The sequence below is a fragment of the Acomys russatus genome, chromosome 23 (genome assembly GCF_903995435.1).
Source record: "Acomys russatus chromosome 23, mAcoRus1.1, whole genome shotgun sequence".
Lineage (NCBI taxonomy): Eukaryota > Metazoa > Chordata > Mammalia > Rodentia > Muridae > Acomys > Acomys russatus.
Window position 1 is genome coordinate 42,801,760 of NC_067159.1, and position 14,401 is coordinate 42,816,160.

The 14,401-nt window shown below is 40.3% G+C and overlaps 1 protein-coding gene across 1 annotated transcript; it reads right to left on the reverse strand.

Moving 5' to 3' along the window:
• Positions 1-13,879: 13,879 nt before the first annotated feature.
• LOC127206584 (60S ribosomal protein L36-like) lies at positions 13,880-14,152 on the reverse strand. Its single transcript, XM_051165901.1, has one exon. The coding sequence runs from the start codon at positions 14,150-14,152 to the stop codon at positions 13,880-13,882; it is 273 nt and encodes a 90-aa protein (XP_051021858.1).
• Between the last annotated feature and the right edge of the window lie 249 nt (positions 14,153-14,401).

Here is a 14,401-nt window from a genome sequence, read left to right on the forward strand (position 1 = left end):
GTTCCACTGCCATCCTATCACACTATACCTTTACTTCCAGCCCTACCCTACCAAGCAAGAACTTGGGGAAAGAATATCTAAAGTCACAAGCAGGAAGAATGAAAACAGATCTAAACCCACCAGGAAAACATTTCTATTATACATATGAGATCATGTGAATACACAGAGTTCTGAATATATATTAGATACAGATGTATGTGGGTGTCCTTTGCTTGACCCACCTAAATTCGAGAGATTTTAAGGTGGTGGTCTGCATTTATGCATTTACAGGCTATCGTGAACATTTCAACTTATTTATGCTTGTGAGTTTGCATCACTAAAGTTACTGTGATAAGGATCAAATGAACTGAATGATATTTACTAGAAAGGGTAGGGTGGGAGGTACCACATATACCTATAGTAGAGGATTCTAGAAATAACAGTTGAGATTATTCATACAAAATTTATTTAAATAAAAGTCATATTTTATTCTGACATATATGCATACACACACACACACACACACACACACACAGGGGGAGAGAGAGAGAGACTCAGATTCAGACTCAGTTGATAGTGTTTTTAATTTGACTTGGTAACTGGGAACATATTATGACCTAACACAAAAAGAAGAGAGAAATACCCTAGTGTGATAAACAAAAACCTTAACTCCATCCCCACAAGGATCTTTGGATGATGGATGAGGAGAATAAGTCTCAACATGCAAAGATAGTACTGTGCCACAAACTTTAGACCCCCAATAAATTTTTTTTTGTTCAGGACTGGGCTGAAGAAAAAGGCCGTCTGATCCTAATTATGATATGTACTTTCCTATTCCAAACATTTCCAGTTTGTTTTGCTTCCTAATTACCGTATTGGGCCTTGCAATCCACTCACATTTTAGTTCATATTAAGCTTCTATGAATTATAAAGTTTCTAAGGCTTGAAGAAAAAAAAAAAAGAATAGAAACAATGCAAATTAGTCAGTGGTCTCAGAAGGCCATGACTATCTACACGTGGCCATTACCATAACTTTCTGCACTCATTGTAATTTGGCTTTTGCCTTATTTGCATTGGCATTTGTGTGTGATGGGTACGTAGAGTTCTTGCCAATAATTTCTGGGTGATTATCGTGAGACTACTGGGAGGGAAAAAAAGCCACCATGAGAAATAACAATTATGTTAAACATGTTGCAGGTTAGGGCTAGAGGGATAGCTCAGTATTATTTTTCTTTCATATGCAAGAGCCTAGGTAAAGTCCTACAGAATGGCTGGTAGAATCACAAGACATCTCTAGATTTTGATAATGTCTGGTTCACTGTGTGATGGAGGTGAGTTATGTGGAAGTGAGCTCAAAATCCTAGGGTTTTTTTTTTTTGAGGGGGCAGTTAATATGCACATGCATCTGGAAGGCAGAGGTCAACGTTGTGTATCTTCCTCAACTATTTTTGTTTGTTTTTTGAGACAAGGCCTCTCACTGATTCAACTAGCTGGTCAGCAAGCCCTGTGGGTCCTTCAGCTTCCATGCCCTCCATACTGGGATTACTGGTGCATGTGCCATGTCTAGCTTTTTAGGTTCTGAAGATCTGGATTCAGGTTTTGATGCTTGCACAGTGAGCACTTTCCTGACTGAGCCATCACTCCAATCCCCAAAACCCTGTTGCTCCCTGATGGTTTTATGTGTTGTCATTGGTAGTTAATCATGTCATTTTCCGTGAAGTGACTGGTTCCCTTTTGTTCATTTTGGAAACACTCATCAGCGTAGCCGTTGCTCGTCAGTCATTCTCCACAGGAAACAGTTCTTCCATGGAACTCATCTCAAGAAAACCCATGCTCTCCATTACACTGAAGGGTGTCCTCATATAGTCCACATCTCTGCTGCCAGAAAGAGATAGAGTTCACTCAGGCAGAATGTTAAGCTCGGTTTGGTGACGCACACCTGTAATGCCAGCACTTGGGAGGCAGAGGCAGGTGGATCTTTAAGTTTGAAGCCAGCCTTGTTTACGAAGAAGAGTCCAGGACAGCTAAAGCTACACAGAGAAACCTTGTCTTGCAAAACCAATACATACATACATACATACATACATACACTTAATAAAATCAATATTTACTGCTCCAGTTGGACATCCTTAAAAAAGGCTTCTCTTTATTATTTGAACTGTCTATCACCACTAAGAATTTCCTGCAACGATGATGATGATTTGGCATCCTGCCTCGCTGTGTGCCAAGGATCCATCCATCCATCATTGGTTATATACCAGCATCGCAAGTGTTAACACATTCCAAAACAAACTATATTTGTGAGCATACTTTGAGAACTAGAACAAGTTCCAACTAGTCTTCAGAATTACAAATATAAATTTATACACCGAGAAATATTAGCTATGGAAGACACAGATGTATAATAAGATTTGTGTACGTGTACCATTATACTCACACATATGTATGTAGAGGCCAGATGTCAATGTTGAGTATTTTCTTTATCTCTCCATTAGGGGGGTTATTTTCTGTTGTTATTGTTGTTGTTGTTGTTGTTTGGTTTGGTTCAGTTTTTTGAGACAAGGTCTTTCAATGAGCCAAGTATTCACCATTTCAGCTACTTTGTCTAGTCAAGAAGCCTAGAACACACCTCTCTGCCAACTTCCCCTTAGCCTCCAGCACTGGAGTTCCAGGTTGAACACAGCTCTGCCTTGCTTTTATATGGGTGCTTGAGGTCTACATTCAGGTCCCCATGCTTGCTCAGCAAGCACTTTCTCTACTGAGTCAAAAGCAGGCCCAAGATTTATTCGATGGAGAAAATAAAAATTTGGGGGCTGGAGAGAGACCCTAGTAGTTACAAGCAACAGCACTGCTCTCCCAGAGGAGAGGTTAGGTTCTTAGAACCTATATGGTGAATCACAAGTGCCCTCAAATCCAGTTTTATCCAAGAGATCCAGTGCCCTCTTCTGGCCTCCAAGCATACTGCATTTATGTGGTGCACATACACAGGCGAAATACGCATACATGTCTAACAAAAATAACCTTCTTTAAAAGAAAATTTTAAAAATCTGAATCTTCTTAAAAGGTAATTCTATTTTTCCATTGAGAATCAGCAAGTCACTGATAAAACTATTAGGTGCAGTAAATGTAGTAGGAAGAAATTATTAATGAAAAGCTATGCACTCAGGCTTTTAGTCCATCTTTAAATATTAAAATTAAGCTACAAATCCAGGTTCAACTCATTACCACTTAGTTTCTTCAAGTTATGAAATAGTTATAAACACTTCAGAAAATATTCAATAATATGAGAATAAAGCAAACAAATACAAAACATTGCCACTCTTAACACAGTAATTTTAAAGAGGAAAAGCTCCTCAAATGTGGTAGTAGTTGATGGTGGGGTGGGAGTAGCTTATTTATCTGATGGGTTTTAAGCTTCCATAGTCAGCACATTCTGTTTCTTATGAATTTGTTTCCACATCTGAACACTAGAGGACTGATATTGAGATAGATTTTCTTCTAAATTTATGTTTACATCTTGACTTTCACTTAGTTTAAATCTTGATTTCTAAGCACAATTTAGTCTCTCAACCATGCCTCAGGAAACGGCTAATTCTGACCAAAGAAAGATCACGCTTCTTCATATAACAGCCTAAGAAGAGATACACTTAGCAGACTTCTTTTTATCATATTTTGTTTTCTTTTTTCATATTATATGGATGCCTAAGGAATACAGAAGTACATTACTCACAGAATGTTTTAAACATGGTTCTTTATCTCACACTCTAGATGCCAGGTACCAAGGCGTGCAATGCATTTCTATTGATGGGTTTGGTGTGTGCACAACTTCCTATCATAAAGGTCTCATGGATCATCTAGTTAGACAGAACTAACAAACTTTACATCTGCTAGTGCAATGCTGCCACCTCTGATGGGGCTGTGGATAGTCTGCTGTGGCTGCTGCTTTGTACAATCTCCAGTTCAGGAAACTAAAAACAAAAGATGAGAACAGAGCTGGGTTTTTCTCCCTACTTAAAAAAATACAGGTTTTGACAGAGATAGGCAATGAAATCATATTTGGCTAAAAGGCCAATCACTGTAGCCTGAGTTGGGAAGTTTCTAAACAGTCTCTCAGGCTAACATGCCAGTCAGCATCTTGCAGAAGGAAGACCATAGAATACAAGTGATGGGATAACAATTGAGTTGTCATCTGAATAGATTAATAAAATTAAAATAAAATAAAATAAAATTCACAACACACATGCATACGTTCAAGAAACCAAACAAACAAATAAAGCAAAATAAACAAAGTCCCTAACCCATCTGAAGTTAAGAAAGTCAAAGGAAGGTCTTTATAAATGGATTCAAGCCACTTTCTAGCTTGATCTCCCACCACAGAGAAAAAGAAGGAAATAAAGGGAACTCATATGTTCCTATCAGATACAAGGATTCCTTAAACATTCCCTTGCACCACTTCAGAAACAGGAAAATAAGGATTCTCCCAATGGGCGGGAGTATGTGAGGAGTATAAATGACTTTGGAGTGACAGGAAACAGTTCTGAGACAGAGAAGCCAGTGTGGCTGTCCCTACTCTTAGTCTGCTCATGTGCAGACTCGGCTGCTTCTTCTGATCAGAGTGTGGCCATACAGGATAGGCTACAGGTCACAGTGCTAGAAACAGCAGAACCAGAGATAAACACCGAGAGTCTGAGTCCAAAACCTGTGCCAGCACTGAGATACGCCTCCTATCAAAAGTCATTTTTTAAAGCGCATTTGCAGAGCCTTTCCGACCTGGCAATTTGCAATGAAAAAGAATTTGAGTTTCTACTTGCCATTGCATCCTTCTTTGGTCTTAAAAGTGCTTTTTATCTTTTCTTTTGAAGAGAATTTTAATGAGCCTTTAATTGTCAAAGGACTTCATAAATATTCATTAGACCTTAAGAGCAGTTTTTGGTTTTTTTGTTTTGTTTTATTTTTTTTTTTTCTTTCCCTTGCCTGAAAGCTGGGAGACAAAACAGTAAGGCTCCCAGGCGCAGCAGATGTGGAGGGGAATTGTGAACACTCCATTTTAAAGTCAGTGTTTGTCACAATGACTCATATCGGTAGAATACTTAAAGCTGCGTAGTAAAAACATTCTGACTTTTGCCTTTAAAAGTTGTTCTCCAGCAGTGTTGGTCATTTATTTTATCTCTCATACTGTTCTGAACAGTCCATAACAGTTTTGCCAGCTCTTTCTAATGACTTCTGCACCAGTGAATAGCACAATGGTTATGACGTTGGGAGGAAATTGCTTTGACCTACATTAATAAGGCAATTCTTGCTACCATGAAAGGCTTACAGTCTTTTCCACATTGGATCTGGGTTTCCAAAGAAAGTGTTCCTCGAAGTGTCTCATGTTCCATAAACGCAACACAGAAGTCAGAAGACATCATTGCTCTCTTATTTGGAGTCACTGCCCTGGGTATTTCTAGCTGTCAAAGGGCAGGGAATGGCCACCAGGCATCTTGGCAATGGCAGGCTTCCTGAGGTCAGAGCAGGAATCAGCAACCTTCAGTCACTACACAAAAATCTTTCCAAACCTACTACCTCTGATTCACCATTGAAAGGAAGCTGGAAAGGAGGAAGTCATGTCTGTGCCTTCCAGCTGAACAGTGATGGCCATGGAGTTATTTTTTTTTCTCTGACTAAGAAACATTGACAACAGGTTTCTATAAATGTATACTCCAAAAATGACTGAACTGCTAAAGAAACTAGGTCATCATTAACATGTGACCAGAAATAACAAAATATTCAGTGAGGTGTGGATTTGAGATTTGAGACTTTTCAACAGTAAATTAAGAGTATGACTAGGCTGTTTTAAATGGATTCCCACTTCTATATAATAATTTCCATTATAACCAAGTCTAGATAACATTAATCTGTCGTGGCTTTGGATATTTAATTTAAATGCAGTTGTTAACCAAATAATTTTAATTTGTCTTTTACTCCAAAGTGATTAGAATCAACCAGACACACTTTATATTTTGTTGTCCTTATATTTTTAATTTTCATAAGTTGGTCTGGGATTGCAAAGACAGAGTAAGCACCAACTAAGCGTGCAGTAATGCCAAGTTAGTAAGATTACACTCACGAGGGTTCTTCTCAGCACTATACTCCCTCCCTCCCTCCCTTTCTCCTTCTGTACAGTAATGCTGTTAATAAGATTCAATAATTATGCTCAGTGCTATCCATCTTTCCCCCTTCTTCCTCCTTCCCTCCCTCCAGTCCCTTTACTCTTCCCTCCTCCCTTCTTCTTACTGCCTTTTACTTTCTTTCTTTCTTGCCTCAGCCTCCTGACTGCTGGTGATACAGAAGTGCACCACCATTCACAGCCCATGATTTCAAATAAAACATAAAATCAAATGTTGCTTGCCTATCACAACCAGTATAAAGAAACATTTTCTAGTGCTTATATGCAGAAACTAAAAACAGAGACATGCCACGTAGTTGAACATGCACCAATTCCTAGAGGTAGGGGCAGGAGGATGAGAAGTGCGTCATCAGCTACATAGCAAGTTCAAGGCCATCCTGGTGTACAGGAGGCCCTGTCTTGAAAGAGGAGGTGGAGGATGGGAAGAATGGAGAGAAAAGGAAAGAATAAAGAATGGAGGGAGGAACTGAGTGAGGAATGGAGGAGGGAGAGAGGGAGGGAGGGAGAGAGGGAGGGAGAGAGGGAGGGAGGGAGGGAGGGAGGGAGGGAGGGAGGGAAGGAGGAAGCCTGGTGTGGTAAGGACGAAATGAATCTGGCCACAAAATGTTATAGTAACATTTCTCTAAAGACATATTACAGTTTACACATTTTCTCCAAAACTCTCAAAAAAATGTATTTGCCATTGTAGCATAAAAAAGAAGGAGCTTTAGGAGTCATTAGGTCATCAGCACTCCACCTTCATGACCACATCAAGACCATTATCTCAAGAGTTGATAAGTTACCGTGGGCCTTACTCATCTTTCTCTTGCCTTTTCATGCTGTGAGAACCCCATGTTATCATGCAGCCTCACAGCCCTTTCTAGAAGTTAGTATCTGACACTTGCTTCCTCAACCTCAAGCTATTTTCTTCATCAATTACCCAATATGTGGCACTCTGATGTGTCAATATAAAACAAAGTCAGAAACCAGGCTTTATTGGCCCATTGCTTTATGATTAATATTTGCTGCTGTATAAACAAATATAAAACACAATGATTTTTAAAGAATATACTTTCATATTGTCTGTTAATTAGTTTAAAGTTAAGATTAACTTAATTTTGGTGCCAGATATTAAGCCTCTCTACACAGTGATCTTCTTCGCCTTTATGGGTATTTTTACTTTCCAATGACGCAGCAATATATCCTTAAATTGTTGCATCCTTCCCCTTTGGGATAGTATTAAGTAAATTATAGGCCATTCAGCCCTCAAAGGGACTTCATGTTGGATGACATGGCCTGATGTGAGGCTCCAAGCATGCTGAAGACAGGCCAGACTGAGTGGAGCTGTTTGGTTGGTGGAGTGCATTTTCATTTATGGTGGGTGGACTTAGGATGGAACTTCCACATAAACTGAGAAACATGTGCATGGGAAAAGTCTTCATACAGCTACATACATTTTTTTAAAGAAACTGTCAAGGGGTACTTGATATTTACCTTTTTCTTTGTATATACATAACTATGCTGTGTGTATGTGTGCGCATGCGCATGCTATGCTATGTGTATGTGTGCGCATGCGCATGCACGCAGATGCTTTTGCACAAGTGTGCACATGGAGGCCCAAGATTGATACTAGAAACTCTGTCTCCCTCACTCTCCTACCTTACCCTTATGCCACAGGATCTTTCAATCAAATGAAAAGCTCAGTCAAACTGCAAGTCTTCTGAGTAAACTTGCTCCATTGATTCCATTTGTCTCTCAAGTCTGGAAGCATAGGTATGCTGCCACAGCCAAACAATTATACATGGATTCTGGGGATCTGAGGTCTTCTCTTCTTGTTTACCTCTCCCTCCCCTACATGGACACATGCACACGCATGCTTTAAGCATTGAGCCATCTCCCTAGTTCTCCACATTATTTTTAAGACAGGGTCTCTCACTGAACCTGGCACTTGGCAAATTTGCTAATCATGCTCACAAATGCATGTCACCACATCTTGGTTTTTTGTGGGTGCTAGGGATCCATACTCTTGTGTTGCTTGCATGATGAACACTTCACCAAATAAATCATCTTCCTAGCCATTTCTCCTTCATTAGAATATCTTATAAGTCCTATCTCTGCTCACTCTATAGACTCCATCCCAGAAAACTGCATGAACTTGGATAAGATTTAAATAGGCAATGTAGGGCCAGCAAGATGGCTCAGTGTATAGAAGTGCTTGCCACCAAGCCTGGTGATCTTAGCTAAACCCCTTGGAACTACACAGTATTAGAAAATAACTGATTGTCTCAAGTTGCTCTCTGATCTCTAAGTACACATCCAAATACCAAATAAATGCAATAAAATAAAATATTAAATTGGGTTGTTTTGAAAAATAACTGGAGACAAGAGTGCAAAGACAGACCTTAAAAATTAATATGGGCCTTTTACAAGGTTTGATGCCAGAACACATGCCCTAAAATATAGTAAATTCAGGTTGAAATGGGAGAAGATAACCAAAGTAGTTTCAGACATCGCTAACACTCACTACTCATCAAATAATGTAAAAGCGTGATAGGACCAATGAAAGAAGGATTCAAACATCTGACAAGAAGGCTGCGGGTGGGGACAGCTCCGTCAAGCATGCCAAAGAATCAGACAAACTGAAAGCCAAGGACATGCGTAGTATTCCCATTGTCATCCCCACACAGACATTTGAGACTAGATAGTGTTATGTGACTATACTTGCTACATAATGGTACAGAAATTTCAGTTTTAAAATGGGAGCATAGACACATCCCAGGCTGGCTATGCTGCTCTGAGTGTTGATGATGGAGTTCATGACAAGAAGTAAATCAACTAAGCCTACATCAACCATGTCTGCTGGCTTATAAATGATACATGAAAAAAAAATCTACTTGTTCCCAGTAACAAAATGGATTCGGGGAAAAAAAAAAAAAAAAAAAGGATTCTACTGATCCATGCAATAACCTGAAGTGATATGAAGAAATGATCAAAGAATTTACTACACACATTACAATTGGTAAACATCCAACCTAGCTGAGCCTGTAGCAGGTTCTGCCTGGTACTGTAGCAGCACCTGGAAACCATGTATGAACCTCCCTGGCTCTATTAATGGAAGTCACATAAATCCTGCAATGTCCACTGTATGGACCCCTCCTTTGCATTCTGCAGTCACTTCACCTACCTGACGAGCTCTTGTGCCTTCTCCCTTCAGAGTACCTACCAAACCTGTGGTGTTGGTGCTGTCCTTTGTGGTCTGAGGAGGCTGGGGTTCTCCAACACAACATGGTGGTCACCTTGCTTCTACTCAACACCACAAGTTAACTGAAGTGTACCATAAAATATGGAATCAAACTCTCCTTGGGGACCACATGGGCTTCAATGTCAATAACAAGTCTTTCTAAATGGACTTCCGCAATGCAGGCAGCTTCACTGTGGACCATCCTGGCCACAGTGGTGCTGGTAATGTCCCTGCACTGGATTATCACTGAGCTTATGCGCCAGCGGAAGTTTCCTGAGATAGATCAAAACAATGTTGATTGTGCTACGAAGAAGCTGGGGATGGCCCTGAATTCTTACAACCCGTGATACTGTTTATGTTGACATGCTTGTATCAGTGTGTTGAGATTTGCTCTAATGATCCTATTCTGGGTCACTTTGTAGTCCACGACATGAGACAGTACCTGTGGCTATCAGTGAGAAGACAAAAGACTGCCAGAGTTGCAATCTGACCCAGAAAACCCTAAAGACTGAAAAATTAGTATGATTGCTAACACCTGCTTCCCCAGGTTCTGGGAGTGGTGGAAAACAGCTTGTCCAACTGAGCACTGATGTTTAATACTAACAGACTCCTAATGATATTAACACAACCTAAGCTATGAAAGGAGAATACTTGTGAGCATTTGGGTGGCAACTTTTAAACTAGTTTTTGTTGTTGTTTAAACTTTGGAAAGGCAGCAACTTGATTAAAAATGTGTCACTTTTTTTTTTTTTTTTTTTTTTGAGAGCCAATAAGAGAAATGTAGAAAGGGGTCAGGGATTCTGAGCTTTTCTATGGGAGGTTACCATTGTGTTTGTGCATGACTGGTGATCAACATTCATTGTCTTGTAAAATTCACTTTGCACATTACCATATACAACAGGGTTGCTCAGTGAAGCCAGAGCTTACCAGTTTGGCTCTCTTAACTAGTCACCATACCTCTAGGATCTGCTTGTGTGGACTTTCCCACCCCAGCAGTGATGTTATTACAGGCAGACACCATTATAGGCAGCACGGCAGTGGGTGCTGGATCTATACTGGGGTCTTCCTTGCATAAGCACCAAACATTGTACCCAATGAGCCATCTTCCAGGTGTTCTTGGAGGGTGTTAATATTTGAATAATTAGAAGGGCAGCCTACACTCTTTAACAAAGACAGGCATCCTCAGAGCAGTGGCTTTCAAAACCAAACTGATGGACACTGAGTGGTTGAAGGCACTTGCAGCACAAGCCTGAATTTGACCATTAGAACCCATGTAAACATACAAGGAGAGTGCCACCCCCAAAATATTGTCCTGTGGCCTCCATATGCAAGCTGTGACATTTGTACCCACAAGCACACACCCGCTCTCTTACACACATACACATTAATGGCAACAAAAAATAATTTTAAAGTGATTTTTTTTTTTTTACGTCAAACTGAAAGCTTTGTCTTCCTTGTCCAGAGCTTGCTGGCCTCTTATAGAAGCTACATATCAGACTTTCTGCATCTCCAGTTTTCCATCCACAGAGACTGGGGCCTCTCTAATGTGACACAATTCCTTACAGTCTCTTTATATAGATGCCCACACATATACACGTCATTGTCTTTGTCTCTGAGAAGCCACAAAACACAATTATTCTAAGTTTGTGAAGTGTATTAAATAGCCAAGTGTTTGAATTTTAATTAAATCTGAGCTAGTTGGATCTTTGAAATGTGGTTCTCACAGTTCCTCCAAACAAGAATGCAATAACTGCTATTTCACTGCTATCCATAAACCTGTGCTATCCATATCCAGAATCAGGCTCTCATGATAGCAATCCAGGCAAGACAATGTGGCCTCTGAGGCTTCTGCACCCCACTGAGTCTCCAAGGGAAGGTAAGAAAGAGATCCTAACATCAGAGCTCCCTGCAAAGTGGTGGCATGAGATTAAAGCAGGATGACAGCCAGGTACCAGGTCAAGGGTCTCACCACAACCTATGTGCCCGTGCCAACGAAGGGATGCTCACTGATTAGGCTGGGTCATTTTGTCTTCAGTTCCATAAATGTTCATACATTTCTGTGTTGCTATTCTGGTCCAGCAATCTGCATCCAGTAACCTTTCCAACAACAGGGTCCCTTTGAGAAATTAAATCATTTAATAAATTTCTAGACTGAAGACCATTTCAACACGCTTGACTCTCCACTACTAAATAAGGTAACAAAAACTCATCAGAAGTATGAAGACTATTGGCAAAATCTCAACTTCAAAATACACAAAAGTGTGTTTGTGAAGCTATTAATAACTAGGTATTATTAGCATACATACATGCCAACAGGCTTACTTGAACACATATAAACCATTTTTTAAAAATGGAAGGACAGCAGGTAGCCAAGAAGAGACTTGATACCCTATGAGCATATACACGGGGAGGTAATCCCCCTCAGGAACAGTCATAGGGGAGGGGAATAATGGGAAAATGGGGGGGGGGGAGGAACGGGAGGATACAAGGGATGGGATAAACATTGAGATGTAACAAGAATTAATAAAAAAAAATTATATGCCAAAAAAAAAAATGCATGCATTCTGGCAGGCATGGTGGTGCAGGCCTTTTATTCTAGGGAGGGAGAGGCAGGTAGGCCTCTGTGAGTTCAATGCCAGCCTGGTCTACAAAGTGAGTCCAGAACAGCCATGGCTACAAAGAAAAACCCTGTCTCTAAAACAAAAAACAAAAAACAAAAAACAAAAAACAAAAAACAAAACAAAACAAAAAAACCAGAAACAAACAAACAAATACATATATTCTGAATGTTTTGCTAAAGAAATTACTCATTTCCAGTGAGTAGCATGTTTTCAATAAAAGGTGATGATTAGGAAATCAATACACAGAGTTTATAGCTGGCCAGACAAGCCAATGGTATATATTTTGTACTGCAAAAGTGCTTAGATACAAGCTGTTTTTTCATATTCCCACTGTAGCAGCAAAAGTTAACCAAGGAGAAAATATTAACAGAGAAATACAGAAATTTTTTTGTTTCCTCTTTTATAATATCAATATTTATAGTAATACTTTCAGTATAACTAAGAATATATCAATCTGCTTATAACTTAGGAATTCTTGTGCTGGCATCAGAACATATGCTTTAGGTTTGCTGGCTTACACAAGGCTCTACTCCCTGACCACTCTATAGGTGACATGACAGTATTCGTGGACTTGAGGATTGCGTATTCAACTGATTACTTAACATTCAGGATAATCAGTCATACATCAAAACTAACAACTGAAGCCATTCCTTCTCCTGCCTGATGCCTTTCTTCCTGTCTCTTTCTGAGTCTTTTTTTGTTTTTTAAAGAAATTTCCTCATGTGGTTGTCCACACTGACTTCAAATACACAATGTCCTGTGGATACCATCGTGTTCCACTCCATCTGCTTTCTTTAGTGTTCTCTGATGGAAAAAGCCATGATTAATCAGCTGCCGATGCCCCAAGCCCTCAGAATCCTAAACAAATCTCTTGTCATTTCTGTTAAACTGTCCAGAATATAATAATTTCACCTTAATCTTCTCTATATGTCTATCCTTCTTCCTCACATTTCTGTTGACTCCATTGAGAGATGCCATATTTTGGGTTTGTTTGTTTGTTTGGGTTTTTTTTGTTTTTGTTTTTTGGTTTTTTGGGTTTTTTTTGCTCTGATGGTCATCACGAGCATTTCAGTGTGTCTTTCTTAGCCCTACCTTCCCTTAATATTTTTATACTACAGTTAGAATTACATTTCTTAAAATATGCCCTCTTTCAATCACTAGGTTAACTATTTATTGAGTACTTTCCAGGTAGGTACCAGCCTATGATCACACACTGTTCAGTCCAAGAACAAGGGAAAGAAATCAGCATAATTCCCACGCCCCCCCCCCCCCCCGGCGCCAACACAGCTCGTTCAGTCACTGCAGGAAAAAAGAAACAGAAGAGAGCATAACATGAATGTACATAAATCTTTCTAACCACTATGGAGAGAAAGTGGAAAGCAGACAGAACATACTGGAAACCATTATTTCAGAGGATGCTTACAGTTTTCTCACTATTTAGTCATCTTTGCAAATAAAGATAAGGAAGTCAGTGACCCATAAAGAAAAGTCAAAAATACTCTGGATAAAAGGAGTAGCAAGCAGACCCAAAGGCACACCTGTGTTATAAGGGAATAGTGGAGCCCGGCTTGTCCAGCAATAGGAGGTAGGAGATCAGAGAAGAAATAGAGACCGGACGGGAGAGGCCTCCCATCCTCTGTTGGAAACATTACTCTGGCTGTTAAGATAAGACTACAGACAGCAAAACAAAATGAAGGAAGCCAGGAGACTACTGTAATCATTAAAGCAAACAAGCAAGCACATATGTAGGAGGTAGCACAGAGGTGAGGAGAAATTATTCTATTGAGAACACACATTGAAGCTACTATTACAACCTTAGTTTCTTTTTTTAACTGTGCACAAACGTTTATTGAGGGAGGGGGCATCAGTCCTTCTTGGCCACTGCCTTCCTCATGGCTGCCAGCACGTTGCTAAGCTCCTCCTGGCCCGGATGTGTGTGCCCACCCACTTCTTGATGAACTTGATCGCGCGCTTGTCCTTGGACACCTTGAGCAGCTCCATGGCGCGCCACTCATAGGGCGCGAAGCCGCACACCTCCCTGATCATGTCCCGCACGAACTTGGTGTGCTTGGTGAGGCGCTGGCTGTGCCTCGGCTTGCTGACGTTCTTCGTCACTTTGTGGCCCTTGTTGAGGCCCACAGCCATGGGGTAGCACAGGGCCATGGCTGCTGCTCTCCAATGGCGGCCGCGACAGGAAGACAACGACCTTAGTTTCTTAAAGAAGTAAAACCAAGCCGGGTGGTGGTGGCACACTCCTTTAATTCCAGGACTTAGGAGGCAGAGGCAGACGGATCTCTGTGAGTTCGAGGCCAGCCTGGTCTACAAAGTGAGTTCAGAACAGTCAAGGCTACACTGAGAAACCCTGTCTTGAAAAAACAAAAACAACAACAACAAAAAAAGTAAAACCAAAGT

Bases quoted from the DNA above. Each gene is read 5' to 3' on its own strand.
- LOC127206584 (XM_051165901.1), bottom strand. From the start codon at position 14,152: ATGGCCCTGTGCTACCCCATGGCTGTGGGCCTCAACAAGGGCCACAAA.